At 37.4% G+C, this 16,744-nt stretch overlaps 2 gene segments (V, D, J or C); one reads left to right on the top strand and one right to left on the bottom strand.

Annotated features, from left to right (window-relative positions):
* Window positions 1-13,413: 13,413 nt before the first annotated feature.
* On the bottom strand, window positions 13,414-14,925 carry LOC134644673 (Ig kappa chain C region, B allele-like). The segment is given in 3 exon segments: window positions 13,414-13,733; window positions 14,730-14,805; window positions 14,911-14,925. Coding segments are annotated over 3 exon segments (411 nt in total).
* Window positions 14,926-15,203: 278 nt separating this feature from the next.
* LOC134645513 (probable non-functional immunoglobulin kappa variable 6D-41) lies at window positions 15,204-15,673 on the top strand. The segment is given in 2 exon segments: window positions 15,204-15,255; window positions 15,348-15,673. Coding segments are annotated over 2 exon segments (378 nt in total).
* Window positions 15,674-16,744: the final 1,071 nt, after the last annotated feature.

Here is a 16,744-nt window from a genome sequence, read left to right as displayed (position 1 = left end):
TCCACTGGTCTGTAGAGAGGCTCAGGGTGCTGCTCCAGCTGTAGCGGCCGTCTGTCCCCAAAACCTCCAGGCTGTGTGACACACCAGAGGAGATGTTGGCGCGCCCCACCTTCCAGCCCAGCTTCCAATATGACGGGAAGCCCCCCTTTGCCAGACACACCAGAGTGGCACTGCTCTGCTTCTGCTCCTCTTTGGATGGAGGGAGGATGGTCAATGTGGGCCTCACCACACCCACTGGAGGAGAGAAGGTGGAGGAGAGGGAGGAAAAGACAAAGATGTAAGAATAAAAACCGTAAAAAATACTGAAAAAGTTTAAGTGACAGTGATTATTGATAAAACCTTCAGTGTTAGTAACTTATTCATGTGATAATTTTCTTACTTTAAAACTGACAGAGCTCAAACACTCATAAAAATACATTTCAAACTTCACATCTGTTTCTTTTACTTCCTTTAAACTACATGTACATGACGGTCAAGGTGGGCCACACCACCAAATCTTCATGTCATTTACATAATGTTTTACACTTTATAACTCATCTCTGTGAATACAGCGATACAGTAAAAATATTAAGTTGAGCTGATAGAGCTGAAACACTCGGGTGAATACAGTAAAAACACTCGCATCTGTTCCTTTCACTTCCTTTTAACTACATTTAAAATAAATGAACTGTGAACACAAAGCTGATCTGCATTTACTGATAAATGCATTTAATATTTTTAACAGAAGTCCACAAACATTTTGTTTCAATAAACTGTTATTTTCAAAATAAAAATACCAGCAAATGCTATTCTTTGGGAAACAGCGCTTAAAAATAACTCAACATTACCATCCAATAATATTTAAATAAAGTAATTAACATTTTAGAGAAATAAAAATAAAAATATAGAGACTATAAATATTTTTTTTCTTAATTTCAGCTATTTATAACAATGAATGAGTACTGAGCTCAGTGAAATTTCATCTCAGAGATCAACTTTGTTTATTAAACAATAAAAATTTATCAAATATCTCTGTAGTGTTTTATTAAATGTTTTATAAAATACGTTATTCAAAGTAAAGACTTCTGGTACTTACAGTCAACAGTCAGTTTTGTTCCTCCACCAAAAGTGTACCACAGTGATACAAACTCATTAAGTGGCCATACAAAAACCTCCTGCACTCTGAACATGCATTTACCCAATTAAAAGATCTCAATTTTTTCTAATAAATGACTAAAATACATACCTTATGTTATTTTCTAAAGATCTTAATCATATGATTTAGAAAATATTTCTTTCAATTAAGTTTATTTCACTTTTCATATCGTTTTACATTTCCAAAACTGAAAATGGCACAACTACAATCTCCAAATTAAAAAGTGTCATGTTCTCAGTTCTAAATGATTTGAATAACAGTCTATGTTTGAAATCATAGTGATAAATAATTACAAGAATTTGAATCTACAAGAAGCCTTGTAAGGAACTTAAATGCAGGAAAAAAAGATAATAAGAATGAGATTGGATTTTAAAAAATTAATAAACATACCTTCTTTTTTTTAAATGACTTTGTAATCATCTCAATTCCATGGAGATCATATTTAGCATGAATGTAAAAATATTTCTCTTGTCTTTGTATCTCACATTGTCTTGGGTGTGTTGAGAGCAGAGAAATAATTTCCATAGAGAGGAGGTTTTGCATCATCAGCTGATCCTCCAGAGAACTGAGAAGGTTTATAGTCCTGTGAGTTCAACACTGCAGGACTCACATCTGCCAGTCAACACAGCAGAAAGCACAACCACCATGACTCTCATCACCATCCTCATCTGGACTCTGAGCTGGCATACAATGGAAAGATTTCAGTTCAGTTGTATTTATTTATTGATGGGTTTAGATTTTATTATTGTCATTTGTATTAAGAAACATTTAACCATATATGCTTAGAGGTATATAATCAATTGTGTAGTGATAGGATGTGTGATCTTCAGTAGGCTGTAAAAGGCTTTGTGTGCATTCCAGGGTGTTCTGGTATTCAAACCCACATCCTGGGAGCATGGGAGAGGTCGTACCTTGTTTTATTGTTTTATGGTAGGATAAACGTATCTATGTCTGTTTTAGGCTAAGTGCATTTTGTTTAGATGAACTGCTGGACTTCCAGGCCAGTAGGTTTAGGAAGTCATTAATGGGTTCACACACACACACACACACACACACACACACACACACACACACACACACACACACACACACACACACACACACACACAGTGTATTCTTCTGAAGGCGAACCATTTCTCACTCACCATCGATAACTCCACAGTTTTCCCTTCTCCTCAGGTTAAGAGCCTTGGTGTCATCCTAGACAGTTCACTTTCCTATAAATCTCACATCAGTAATCTCACTCGTTCTGCCTACTTCCATCTACGTAACATTAACAGATTGCTTCCTTCTCTTTCCACCCAGTCTACGTCCATTCTTGTCCACAGTCTTGTTACCTCCCGTATTGACTACTGCAATTCTCTTCTGCATGGTCTCCCCCAAAAATCCCTCCATAAGCTTCAACTGGTTCAGAACTCTGCTGCTCGCATTATCACCAGAACCCCCTCCTACCAGCACATCACCCCTGTTCTTCAGGAACTTCACTGGCTCCCTGTTAAATTCCGGATAATATTCAAACTTCTTCTGCTCACCTTCAAGGCCATTCACAAGCTCGCTCCTCCTTACCTTTCTGATCTGTTAACCACTACCTGTTCTGCCCGTTCACTTCGATCTTCCTCTTCTATACAGCTTGCTGTACCTTCCTTCCGTCTCACCACCATGGGAAGCAGAGCTTTCAGCTGCTCTGCTCCCAGGCTGTGGAACTCTCTACCCCCAGAAATAAGAAACATTGGTTCTCTCCCCCAGTTTAAATCCCAACTCAAAACTCTTCTGTTCAAATCTGCATATTCACTGTGAATCCACTGTTGGTTGATTTAGCTTTTGCTTTTGTTTTATTGTTCTTATTCTGCCATTGTTTTACTATGTGTTTTATCCTATTGTAAAGTGTCCTTGGGTGACTTGAAAGGCACTTATAAATAAAATGTATTATTATTATTATTATTATTATTATTCTTTGTTCACATGCATACCTATGTTATATGTTAATGACCCTATGCATATTCAAGTAACCACAATAAAAGGAGTGCTATGGGGAACCTGGCTGAGAGTCTGACGGAGGTCAAGTGGGTGGAACGACACTTGGCTCCAGACAGGCCTCCCCGTGCACGGAAACATAAGAACTTTGCCTACTTGTGTCTTGTTCTTTGCTGTGTAGCAAATTGTCCTGAACGTTCCAGCGAGTAGGTTTATGCTATGAACCTATCACTGCTATTGTACAGTAAAGGCCTTATAGTAATAAAGAGAAAGCCCAAACAATCAGATGACCCCTAAGCAAGCACTTGGGAACTGTGAGAAGGAAAAACACCTTTTCAACAGGAAGAAATTAGCAGAAACAAGCTCAGGAAAGGACAGCCAGTTGTTGTGACCAGTTGTCTCCTGCCACCTGTAGGGCCACTCAGTTTGGATACGTTAATATAGTTTTGGATTGGATTACTTTTGAGATGGATGACCCTGCAGGAGTACACATGTCCTGTCAAAATGCTCTCCCAACTCAGCCTCAGGGTGCTGCTGTACTATTTGCTCTTCCTCTCATCTGATTGGGTTAGTGCATCCTATGTCACATGTGGATAGGGTACTGCTGAAGGTGAGAGAAGAGATAAATGAGGGCCCTGTTAATTCAGGTTAGAATAAACATGGGAGATGGATTAAAATTTTGCTCAACTCTTTCCAAAAGTGAATACATCCAACCACAGGAAGCTTGTTAATTACTAATGCTAATTAATGAGAATTGCCAAAGATCATCTCAGACATCCACTAAAGCATACACAGCTTATACTGTAGCTTGCCAGGATATCCATGCAGCTCAGAAAGATGTACTAAACCTGCCAGTGTAATCACACTGCATCTAGCTAAAGATTAGTGCCAAATAAAAACAGAGATTTCAGGAAAATGTTCAACATTAACAAAGATGTTCGCTAAATATGCAATTTTTTTTTCCACAGTGACAAAACTTCCATAGTATACAAAGGAATGGAAGGGAAATGAAAAGTGACGTCACAGTTGTTAACATGAATGTAACACAATGTTAAAGTGAAAGCAGTGACCTGTTTATTTATTTTGGTGTTAAGTTTTGGTAGACATCATCTATTTATATAAATACATGTTTCATATTTTTATGTATTTTCATATGAATAAAAAAAGAGTTATACTGAGAGTGATACTTGAGAGTAAATGTCTTGTTGCTGTAGTTATACTCTTGATAGATTTGGGTACTTATAATTACTGATGAGTTTGGTTCCTCCACAAAAAGTCCACCACAGTGATTCAAAGTCATTAAGTGGCCGAACAAACACCTGCTGGACTCTGAACAAGCATCTAACCACTTTTTTTCTAGTAAAGCAAACATTTTACAACCTCTGTGTTGAAAAAACTGTTTACCACCAAATTATTTTTTATTCCTTTTGAAAATGTTTCTGTAATATTTCTTAATTAGTTATGTTATAAAAATGACTTTGAATCCTGATAAAAATGCAAAATCATGGGTTAAAAATGAAAACAAGAGAACTAAGAATGTATTGATTTTTGTTGACACAAAAACAGAAACTGGATATGTGCCAACCAAAGAGCCATTTTAATTCAGATAAAAAAACAAATAGTGATTTATTTTCCATAGTTTATTTAGGATCTTAAAAAATGTGATAATAATAATGAAAAATGAAAAAATAATTCATGTAAATCCAAATAATATTGTCCCTCGTTTCCTTCAGTGTGTTGAGAGCAGAAATTTCGTTTGTAGTCCTGAAGATGGAGATGTTTACTCCTGCAGAGCGACTGGGACTGTCTGTGGTCATGATGGTTGAACCTCCAACCACTTTCCCAGCTTAGCCTCAGAGTGCTGCTGCTACTGTAGCAGCTGCTCTTCTTCTTCTCTGTACTCGTCAGGACTTGCATTGTCACATCTGGGGATCCGAGGTCCTGCTGGAGAGGAGAGCTGAGCCTGGATGCTGACCTGCTGCCTGTAATTATTAGCCTTTTTCAAGCTCTTCTCCACAGGACGCCTGTCTTTTTCAGGGACAATCTTCATCCACAAATTCATAAAGTCCTTGTGAAGGGCCAGTTTCTTGATGATTGTTTGCTTCATGCAGTTACTTTCCCTTCAAGCTTCAGCAATAGAGCTCGGCCTGTTGTTTCAACTTCTGGGTTTTAGTATGCACTTGAAGGGAAAGTAACTGCATGAAACACATATAAGAAACATAAAGTGTGAAATACCTCCTCAATGAGCACCAGACATATTTCATGCAGTTTAGTCTTCAGGATGTCCGAGTGGTGCTTTGCCAGAGACTGAATTGTTTGCAACCCCTGTCTTTTCTTCATCCTGTATTTACACAACACAACATTGAACATGACTTCAGGAACACCACAAATAACACAGCCACAGTTTCTGTGCAGTATTTAATGTCTCCTTGCTACATTTCTTACCAGTTGTCTGAAGACAGCAGACTAAAGCTGTGGGACAGGCTCTCTACAGGTGTAGCTAGAGGTGGGAGTTTGACCCTGCCCTCTCTTGGATTATTCCGACTGCACTGACTGTCTGCTTTCTTGTCTGATAATCAACGAGGTTAGTATAAAGAAAGTGTAATTTCTTCTAATTCAAAGCATTGTACATGATGCAGTGATTAATTGTTCATAAAAATCTTTTTTTAAAGTCCCTTAAATTAAAGTTTGAGTACTCAGCATCTTCTACAGTTACTGAGGAAAACCACTTACCGTCTACAGGGACGACTTTTGCACGGCGCAGCAACGTCCCAAGCCGAGGTCCTGAGTTTTGTGCTTTGGGAACTGTTGGAGGTTTTGGACACAAAGGCTTTACTGCAGCAAAGGTTTTGGTTGTTACTGAGTGTCCAGGTGAGGTTATAATGCCATCCTGGAAATGCTGCAGTTTTTCCAAAATAGGCCCAAGTTTGTCTTTTGCTGTCACGACTCTTATTCCACGAATGACCTTCGTGTCTGTTTAGACCAAAAAAAGAGTAAATAAATACAAATTGGCATCTTAGTCAAAAAACAATAATGCAAAATTTTGATCCTTGTTCACATTAGAAAATTAATGGATAACAAGAATATTTATAATTTAGCATTAAAATAGATAATCTACAGTGTAAAATTTTTAAATCTACATTAACAGCAGGTGTAACCACTAAAGAAAACCATCTCCACTCATCTGATTTGCTCCTGCTCCTGAATGTTTGGTAGAGAAAACAGGCAATTGAGACGGACGAGCTGCTTGAGGAGGTGGAGTGACCAATGTCATCTCATCTCGAATTAAAGGAATGCCCCTCAGATCACTAGTTGTGTGAGTGTCTCCAGAGCTAAGGCTAGACAGGGAAGCTGCTGGGCTCCTGTCTGTCATTTGATCTTCCTCACATGAATGTACGGCCAGCTGACCGCAACAAAGCAACTCCATCCAAAAGGGGTCCTCATCCAAACTTTTAAGACTTTTAAGATTTCTTCTGAGGTCCTCCTTATCCAATCTCGAAATCGATGGACAAAGTTTTTTGATTCCTTTTCAGGCATGACTTTGACAAAAAAGTGACCAAATTGTTTAGAAAAAGGAAGTTTGTGTGAGTGTTGAAGAATGTTTTTTCAGTGTGTGAGTGAGCGTGCTGGACTGTGATGAGAATAACTGATCCACTAACACAAGAATCATCATCCACAAACACACTGAATAAAAAAAAAACTGAAGAAGTATAAAACTGTGTTTATAGTGATTCAACCTTTATATTTATCACTGATTATGAGGAAAAGTTCATGAGCACCTTTTTTAAGTGCAATGACAGAAACTGATGTTTATGTATTTCTATATTTTATAAATTGCATCTTTTTTAAAATAAAAGTTATAAATTCTCGTACATAAAGAATAAAAGGATAAAACATTAGTGATTTTTCATAAACTTGAAGAGCAACATAAGAGTGAAGCAGGAAAGAAATACCTACATGGTGTTTAACCATTGATCATTGATGAATGTTATTGTTTCTTTAATGTTTTACACTCAACAACTCATCAATGTGATAATTTTCAATGTCACACTCACAGAGTTGAAACACTCATGTACAGTTTAAACTTTGTCATCTGCTTCTTTCACTTCCTTTAAACTACAAGTACAATCAATCATCCATGAACTCAAAGCTGGTCTGTGTTTACTGACACTGTCTGAAAAAAGTTATTTTCAAAATAGAAAAAATAAATAAATACAAACACTATATTTGACAATTACAGCATAAAAAAAACCCAAACCTTACTCTGAAATATCTTAACTGGAAAATACTAAAAAGATGTTAATTAACATTAAAGAGAACTTTAAATACGAAAAGGGAACAAAAGATTTTTTTTTTGTTTGTTACTGATCTCTGAATGAGTTCTGATCTTAGGGAAGTTAATTGGCAGACTGTAAGATCAACTTCGTTTTATAAACAACAAAATTATCAATAACAACCACCGAACTTGATCAAATATTGTCGAAATTGTATAAAATGTTTTGTAAATGCTCGTAGTTGTCGAAAGTAAACATTTCTGGTACTTAAAGTCAACGATGAGTTTGGTTCCTCAACCAAAAGTCCTCCACATTGATGCAAAAACTTCCTGCACTCTGTACAAACATCTAACCACTGAAAACAACTCAGATTTTTTTCTTATTTAATGACCAAAATAATTATTTTCTGTTATTCTACAGTTTTCCAAATCATGTGGTTTAGTTTTACATTTCTACAACTGGAAAATACACAACTGCAAGCCCTGATTTAAAAAGTATTTTCTTATAAATTTTAGGTCAAATAAAATACAGGTAATTGTGTTTTACTTCATATCATAAAATATTTAATTGATTAATTATAACTACTCATACTGAATTATGCCAAATATATTAATCTAAAGTAAAGCTTGTACATAAGGAAGGTGCAGAGAGAAAAAAAGCATTTGTGAGAACCAGAATGGACAAAACCTTAGCCTCCTTTTCTGTTGTTGTATTTTCATTAGGATCATTTTAGTGTAATTTTATTGTATTTCTCATGTTTGTGTGCCCCCCGTTTCCTTCAGTGTGTTGAGAGCAGAGTAATCATTTCCATAGAGAGGAGGCTTTGCATCATCAGCTGATCCTCCAGAGAACTGAGCAGGTTTATAGTCCTGTGAGTTCAACACTGCAGGACTCACATCTGTCAGTCAACACAGCAGAAAGCACAACCACCATGACTCTCATCACCATCCTCATCTGGACGCTGACCTGCTGCTGTTTTACAGGTTCATTCACTCAGCAACATTTCAAACATGATGTGCTGCTTTTTCTCTCATTGATTTCTGCTGATAAATGAATGATTTGTTTTTGTCTGCAGGATGCAGCGGCCAGGTGACTGTGACTCAACCTCCAGTACTGACATTTACTCCTGGATCTACTGTCACTCTGACCTGTAGGACCAGCCAAGCTGTTTACAGATATTCTAGTGGTGATGATGCTATGTTTTGGTATCAACAGAAATCTGGACAGACTCCAAAGCTCCTAATAAAATATGCAAAAACACTTCAGTCAGGAACACCAACTCGATTTAGTGGCAGTGGAAGCAGCTCTGACTTCTCTATGACCATCAATGGAGTTCAGGCTGAAGATGCAGCAGTTTACTACTGTAAGAGTTACCACAACATAAACAGTGCTTGGGTGTTCACACAGTGATTTGTAGTCGTACAAAAACCTCCCTCAGTCAGACTGCAGAGACACTGAGCTGTTACAGCAGGAACTGACCGCAGCTGTTGAAGAAGAAGAGACTTTGAGACAGACCACTGAACACAGAGCTGACAGTAACCTCACCAAGCACTAAATACAGAAATTAATTTACATACTTCATGTCTATTGGGGGCTTTTAGAAGTAAGGATTTAAAAAGTATCTGCTGTGATCAGGTCATTTTCTGTTCATGTTACATTACTTGACTGTATTCACATGAAGAGTTGTTTCTATAAACAGATGAATCATAAATGTTTATATTTATATTCATATTAAGCTTTTTGATCATGATAAGAAAAAAAACCCCAATCTGTCTTAAGATTTTTATCACTATATGTTGCCACATTTATCAAAAATTTAAAACACGTTTTTTCCTTGATCATTGTTAAACTATTGAATGTACATTTGGAATCTTTTGATTTCAACTAATTTATCTGAAAGACCAAAAATAATGTTACTCCTCATTTACTCAATCTCATTGACTCAACCACATCATCAAAAGCTTTATTTGTAGTAATAATTAAACTGTTACTAATTATGAGCATCCATACCCACCAGGTAAGTTACATATCACTCTCTACGTTGATGTGGCCCACACTGTACAGCAGTGAAGTTTTTTCACTGGGGGAGCACAGAGCCCTGCTGGAGGTGACAGTAGAGACAAATGAGGACCCTGTTAGTTCAGCTTAGAATAAACACTGGAAATTGATCTGAGGTTTCTCCACCTCTCTCCAAAACTTATAAATAGTTTTAAAGAAAAGTTTAGCCAGAATGATATGAAAAATTCAAATGAAATTTGAATTGTTCTCATTTTTTTGTTAGTTAAGCGGTTTTGTAGAAGAAAGCATTTGAAGGCATAAAATGTCTCTAATAGATCTCTGTTCATCTTTAAACTAAAGTGCAGCATTGCCGAGTCCACAGAGAGAGGTCTTATATACAGCTGGCCTAATCAACTCCATGTGAGGATCCTGGTTATAATGAAGATGACTCTGCCCAGAGGAGGAGGGCACCGTATCACTGTGAAAAAAAAAAATAATAATAATTAATGTATATATACATGTATATATATATATATACACATATACACATATCTCGAGCGAGAGAGAGAGAGAGAGAGAGAGAGAGAGAGAGAGAGAGAGAGAGAGAGAGAGAGAGAGAGAGAGAGAGAGAGAGAGAGAGAGAGAGAGAGAGAGAGAGAGAGATCTTGCTGGGAGTGTATTCTGACCCAGCATGCACACACTGATATCAAGTCATGGAAAGTAAAGCATATCTTTTCTTCCTTTCAGTTATTAAGAATATTTAAAATGAAGTGGCACTATTTAGGGTCTTTATCATTTGATATTGTGGTGGCAGATTTCTTTTCTCATGTATTAATCACATATTTTAATCATATCACTTTAGTATAGCAAGATCACTCCTGTCACCAGTATGCATGCATGTGGAATGTTATTGTTACGTAGCGCCCAAAATGGCCTCCGTACAAGGAAGTGGTAGCTCTAATATTGACCAGTAACGCACCACCACACTCACACTGCAATGGGTTACACAAGATTTATTTGTTCTTTCTCCGGGTAAAACTACTGGCTGAAGACAACTCTGGCCAGGAATCCAAGGCCCAAAGCCACCGCGGTCAGGATTATTAGCCTGGTTACAAACAGAGGAAAGGTGGATACTTGGAAGAACAGGCAGCCAAGACGTAACAATCCTGCATCTTCCTCAAAAAGGCTTGCCACCCACCTTTTCAGGCCTGACTTTGTTCGAGGCTGGGTCTCCACATCACATCCTGGGAGCTAGAACGTCCCCAAAACCGGTCCAGTTTCCTTGTCAGGGGCACAGAGAGTCTCCAGTCCAGTGTTTGTTTTCCTGCCTCCCAGCACATCCACTCACATCCCAATAAAAATGAGTCCTCCCTCCAACATCCTCAGATTATTTTAAAAGCAAAACCAGGCCAGGTTAAAAATCTTTTCCTTTAAAATGTGCACACGTCCTCCTGGAGTCTCCAAGGCTTCCCTACTGCACCAGTGTCCGACAAAAAACAATGAACAACCCCACTTCCTGTTTCCTCTCCCCTTTATAGAGAAGGGCTCCAATCCTACCCAATCAGCTGTTCCCTGTACTCAACTCCAAATAGCTGGCAGCTGGACTAGAGCAGAATCTCCACTCCCACATGGGTGTGGCCCACACTTCACATCAAACACCAAAAGAAAAACCACCAAAGCATGCAATTAAATACAAAACAAAATCTAACGTGATGCCAGCCCAAAAGCTTAGTGGGGGATTCTCTCCATCCTTTTCCACCGTGCTATACTCTGTAATATTATCATAAGTGGGCCCCAGGTTTTATTGTAAGTAAGTAGTAAGTAAAATTTATTTATATAGTGCTTTTCACAGATAAAAATCACAAAGTGCTTTACAACACAGGAAATGGGAATATAAAAACAATATAACAGTAAATAAAACAATGTAAAACAATAAAACTATAAGAACAGCATAAGAAGAAATTAATCAAATGCTTTTCTAAATAAAAATGTCTTCAGCTGTTTCTTAAAGGAATCAATGGAGTCCGTGCAGCGAAGAGACAGTGGGAGAGAATTCCACAACCGTGGTGCCACAGTCTGAAAGGCCCGATCACCACGAGTTTTAAAGCGAGTGCGCGGTACCACCAGCAGTCTCTGATCTAGTGACCTTAAAGCCCGAGAAGGTGTGTGTGGTTTCAGCAGGTCAGATAAATATTGAGGAGCCTGACCATGTAGGGCCCTAAATGTTAGAACTAAAATTTTAAAATGAAACCTAAAATTTACAGGCAACCAGTGAAGGGAGGCCAAGACTGGAGTGATATGCGATCTTCTCTTGGTGCCTGTTAAGAGTCGTGCTGCAGCATTCTGCACAGTCTGAAGACGACTTAAGGCTGATTTGTTAAAACAAGTAAAAAGGCCATTACAATAGTCTAAACGAGAAGAAATAAAAGCATGAATAATCATCTCAAGTTCAAGCTTGGATACCATTAGTCTGAGTTTAGAAATATTCCGTAAATGATAAAAACAGTTTCGGACCAGCTGCTTAGAATGCTGCTCGAGCGACATCGAGCTGTCAAATTTGACACCGAGATTTCTAAGGCTTGATTTTACATAAGGTTCTAAGAAGCTGATATGCTGTCTAATTTCTGGGACCATGTGGTCTGGAGCAATAATTAGAGTTTCTGTTTTATCAGAGTTTAGTTGGAGAAAATTGTCATGTAACCATTTGTTAATTTCTGTCAGGCAATTACTTAAATTAGACAATTTATAAAACTCAGACATTTTGAAGGAACAGTATAGTTGGATGTCGTCAGCATAGAGATGATAGGAGATATATTTATAGCGCTTAATAATTTGGCCTAGGGGAAATACATAAAGTAAAAAGAGAATTGGACCCAGGACAGATCCCTGAGGTACCCCACACGGCAAAACTGTTGATTCTGATGTGACATGATTCATGCAAACAGTAAAAGATCTATTGCACCTTCACAGAGGGTTCATTGTAGACTTGAAGATCTCCAGACATCCTGGTCTTAGGGAGGTGACAGCTAAGCAGAAAACAAGGTCATAATTGTCTCTGTGAGGGAGGGGTTTAAGGATGGGGCTGCTGGTATAGCCCCCCCCTGTGAGATGAGCTAACATGTAAGAGTTTGTGGAATGTTTTGTCTGTCTCTGTGTATAAAGGTGCAAGGATGATGGCCAGGATTCAGAGATGATCCTACTGTTCTGGCTGCGACGTTTCTCTCCACATTGCAATGTGTTTATTGAACCATTTCAAAAAGCTCACTGGGTGTGTTGCAGGTTAAAATTTCCATAACAATATTTACCTCACAACATAATGAAGTAATATAAAAATAAAATTATTTTGTAGAGTGAATTGTATTAATCACATCGTTATAATGAGAAATAAAACATTTGGAATAATTGGGTAGAAGTTGCTGATTTACATATTTGATTATGAGCACACTAACTAAGATACATTCTACACTGACATTTTTGAGCTTTTATTTTCTAGATCTCTTCATGGTTTTGATTTCAAGTGAAACATTTATTTACTGACTCAAACTCAAGTTATTTATTTTTCCACAAGAGTAAAATTTGGAGATATTGTCTTCCTGCTAAAAGAAATAAATACATGACCACAAGCTTCTTTCAGCTATTCCCTTAATTTTAAGAGATCAACACATATTTAATTTGTCCCAGATGTTTGACCAGATGCAACCCTGCCATTTTCATCTCCTCCCAGTCTTAATTTTTCATGTGTTAGGCAAACAGGTTAATTTATAGTACACGACACTAAAATTATAGAGCAACTATATTTAAAAATAAGACAAAAATACTTAATAATATGGATCACTGCAAGCTTTATTGGCAAAAACATGAATCATTAATATGGCAGTTATTAGGCACACTCACGTCTAGCTGCTACACATGTCACTGTGTAAGTTGTTGTTATCAAATAATTTCATTGACAAACTCATATTGATCAGAGCAGCAGGGATGTACCTCCTGCTTCCCCACACTAAGCTCCTGTCCTGGACTTCAGCAGCCCCTCTAGCCCTCACACCGGTTCTTGAGGAAGGACTTGGCCTGCCGGTGGTCATGATGGTTCACCCTGCAGGAGAACACCTCTGCGCTCATCCAGTTCTCTTGGCTCAGCATCAGGGTGCTGCTGCTGCTGTAGCGACTACTCTTCTCTTCTTCTAAGCTGTTCAGGACCCCCTCTGTCACCTCTGTGCCATCTACCTCCCATCTCACTTCAGCTCCCTGAGGAGAGTAGCCGGTCAGCAGGCAGGCCAGTGTGACTGGGCCTCCAGAGAGCTTCTCAGAGGAGGGTTGAAGCAGAGAGACTGAGGGTCTGACAATGGGGCCAGCTGGAGGGAAGATCACAGACACACAAGGAGTAGATTAACCTCTACTGCAGGACAGATAGCTGACATGAGACAGTTATGATACATGACAGAGATTAACAGGCCTGTGGATTAACTGTATGATGATATTGTGATAAAACAGAGCAGAGAAACTAAGAAATTGGAGGATATTAGGGTTTGACAAAGAATAATGATTTAGTGAATGTGCTCCTGTATTTGTTTTCTTGATGATAAAATTGAAATGTGTACAGGAAATGTTAAAGTTTGTCATCTGTTTGTTTCACTTCCTTTTCATCACATCAGACTAACGAACTGTAAAGTCAACCGTTAAAGTGCATCTGTATGAGAACTAATTCATTTAGTCAACAGCATAAAATGTTATATCCAACATGGTGTCAAACATTTCAGTGAAATTCCTCATATCATATTTTCAGTAACAGCTGAGTATTACACAGTTATGATACATGACAAAGATGAACAGCACTGTGGATTAACTGTGTGCATCACACTGTGATCAGACTGAGGAGAGGAGGTCAGAAATAGAAGAACTTAACACTTATAATAAACTTACAATACCCAAAAGATCTTTAATACAAGAATGTTTTTATGCTGCTAACTGTTTATATAAATAAATAAAATCAAAAATTCCTTGTGCTATATTTTCAGTCTCAAATTTTGTGAAAAAAATATTTATTCACTTATAAATGCAAAAAAAAACTTATTTAAAGCAGATTAAATCAATACATTATTTCAAATTTCTCAACTATATAAATATGATATATAAACATGATATACTGTATACTTATAAGATGATACTGTATTATACATTTAAACTCTTCTGATAGTTTTCTGAAGTTTTCAATATCAGCCTCTATCACCAAACCCAATCACATCAATGTAAAACACCCAAAATAAAATCTTTTTAAATACATTCTGATGACATATTTAAAATAGTAATTGTATAATATTTTGTAGTAATGAGGAGCTTTAGATACTTACAATGAATGATGAGTTTGGTTCCTCCACCAAAAGTGTACCACAGTGATACAAACTCATTAAGTGGCCGTACAAAAACCTATATATATATGTATATATGTATATATGTATATTAAACAATTTATGATCATTTTCATCATTTTTCTTCTGCTGGTTGATCCAAAGACGTTAAATATATACTTACCAACAAATGTCGCATTTTAATCCAGATGTTGAAAAGACTGCTCTCATCTTTCCTGAACTATTTGTCTGTATTCTGTTAGAATCATAATTATATCATAATAATTCATTTAGATATCAAAAGTATTCCTTCTCACATTGTTTTCAGTGTGTTGAGAGCAGAGAAATGATTTCCATAGAGAGGAGGCTTTGCATCATCAGCTGATCCTCCAGAGAACTCAGAAGGTTTATAGTCCTGTGAGTTCAACACTGCAGGACTCACATCTGTCAGTCAACACAGCAGAAAGCACAACCACCATGACTCTCATCACCATCCTCATCTGGACGCTGACCTGCTGCTGTTTTACAGGTTCATTCACTCAGCAACATTTCAAACATGATGTGCTGCTTTTTCTCTCATTGATTTCTGCTGATAAATGAATGATTTGTTTTTGTCTGCAGGATGCAGTGGTCAGGTGACTGTGACTCAACCTCCAGTACTGACATTTACTCCTGGATCCACTGTGACTCTGACCTGTAGGACCAGCCCAGCTGTTTACAGATGGGATGATGGTGATGAGGGTACGTTTTGGTATCAACAGAAATCTGGACAGGCTCCAAAGCTCCTAATAAAATATGCGAAAAAGCTTCAGTCAGGAACACCATCTCGATTTAATGGCAGTGGAAGCAGCTCTGACTTCTCTATGACCATCAATGGAGTTCAGGCTGAAGATGCAGCAGTTTACTACTGTCAGAGTTACCACAGTGGTGGGGTGTTCACACAGTGATTTATAGTCGTACAAAAACCTCCCTCAGTCAGACTGCAGAGACACTGAGCTGTTACAGCAGGAACTGACTGCAGCTGTTAGAAAAAAAGACTCTGACACAGACCATTGAACACAGAGCTGACAGTAACCTCACCAAGCACTAAATACAGAGTTACATCTGTATATAAGATATATTTTGGGGAGCGTTTTTATTTATTATTTTAGGTTCAGTTTTTCAGCATCCTATTTATACAACACATGTGACAAACAAATATCAATATTTTTAAGATCATTAAGAGCTTTCACAGGAAACTTTGGTATGTTCCTGCTTTTCTTTCCCACAAGAAAACAGAATGAAGCTGCTTGCTGTCATGGAAAAAACTTTTTTTGTGTGTGTGTGTTCTAAATAAAGCTGAATGAGAAAAGGATCAGCTTACATGTCATATGTACCTGTTCTGTTTCACAACAACAGATGTGTGTTTGCCTATATTTCAAATCAGTTCCATGTCTCTCTCTTATAATGTCTCTGGTGTAATGCAGGACCAAACCTATAATTATAATATAATTAGAACTCTACATATAACCTTTGCGTTTCTAATTACTCAAATGACGCTTGATAAGCAGCCTTTGCCTTAGAAAAGAAATTCTAATCTCATCTTCAAACTAATTCTGTGTGAAATGACACAGAAATAGTTTGTGTTATATATATATATCGATCTGGCTGAAACTCTGAATTTGAAATGAGCTGCAATTTCAAAAAAGTGTACTCTGATTACACTCAATTTACTTCTAAAGTGAGAACCTAGATTTAATTACTCATTAATGAAGCTGCTGGTTGTGACTGAAACTTTCTTAAAAATGTTATAATGCAACATAAAACATTCAGAGAAATTGGATATTTCTAATTGTCTGGATCTCTTGGTAGTTTTAATTTAAACTGAAGAGTTCAGAAAGAGTAAGATCTGGAGATACATGAATTGATTTTTCATGTGTTAGGCAAACAGGTTAATGCATTGTACGACGTGCTCCAATTATCGAGGCACTATATTTAAAAATAAGACAAAAATACTTAATAATATGGATCACTGCAAG

Source organism: Pelmatolapia mariae, linkage group LG16_19, assembly GCF_036321145.2.
Source record: "Pelmatolapia mariae isolate MD_Pm_ZW linkage group LG16_19, Pm_UMD_F_2, whole genome shotgun sequence".
NCBI classification, from domain to species: Eukaryota; Metazoa; Chordata; class Actinopteri; order Cichliformes; family Cichlidae; genus Pelmatolapia; species Pelmatolapia mariae.
Note: the sequence above shows the minus strand (reverse complement) of the source record. Positions and strands in the feature narration are given on the sequence as shown.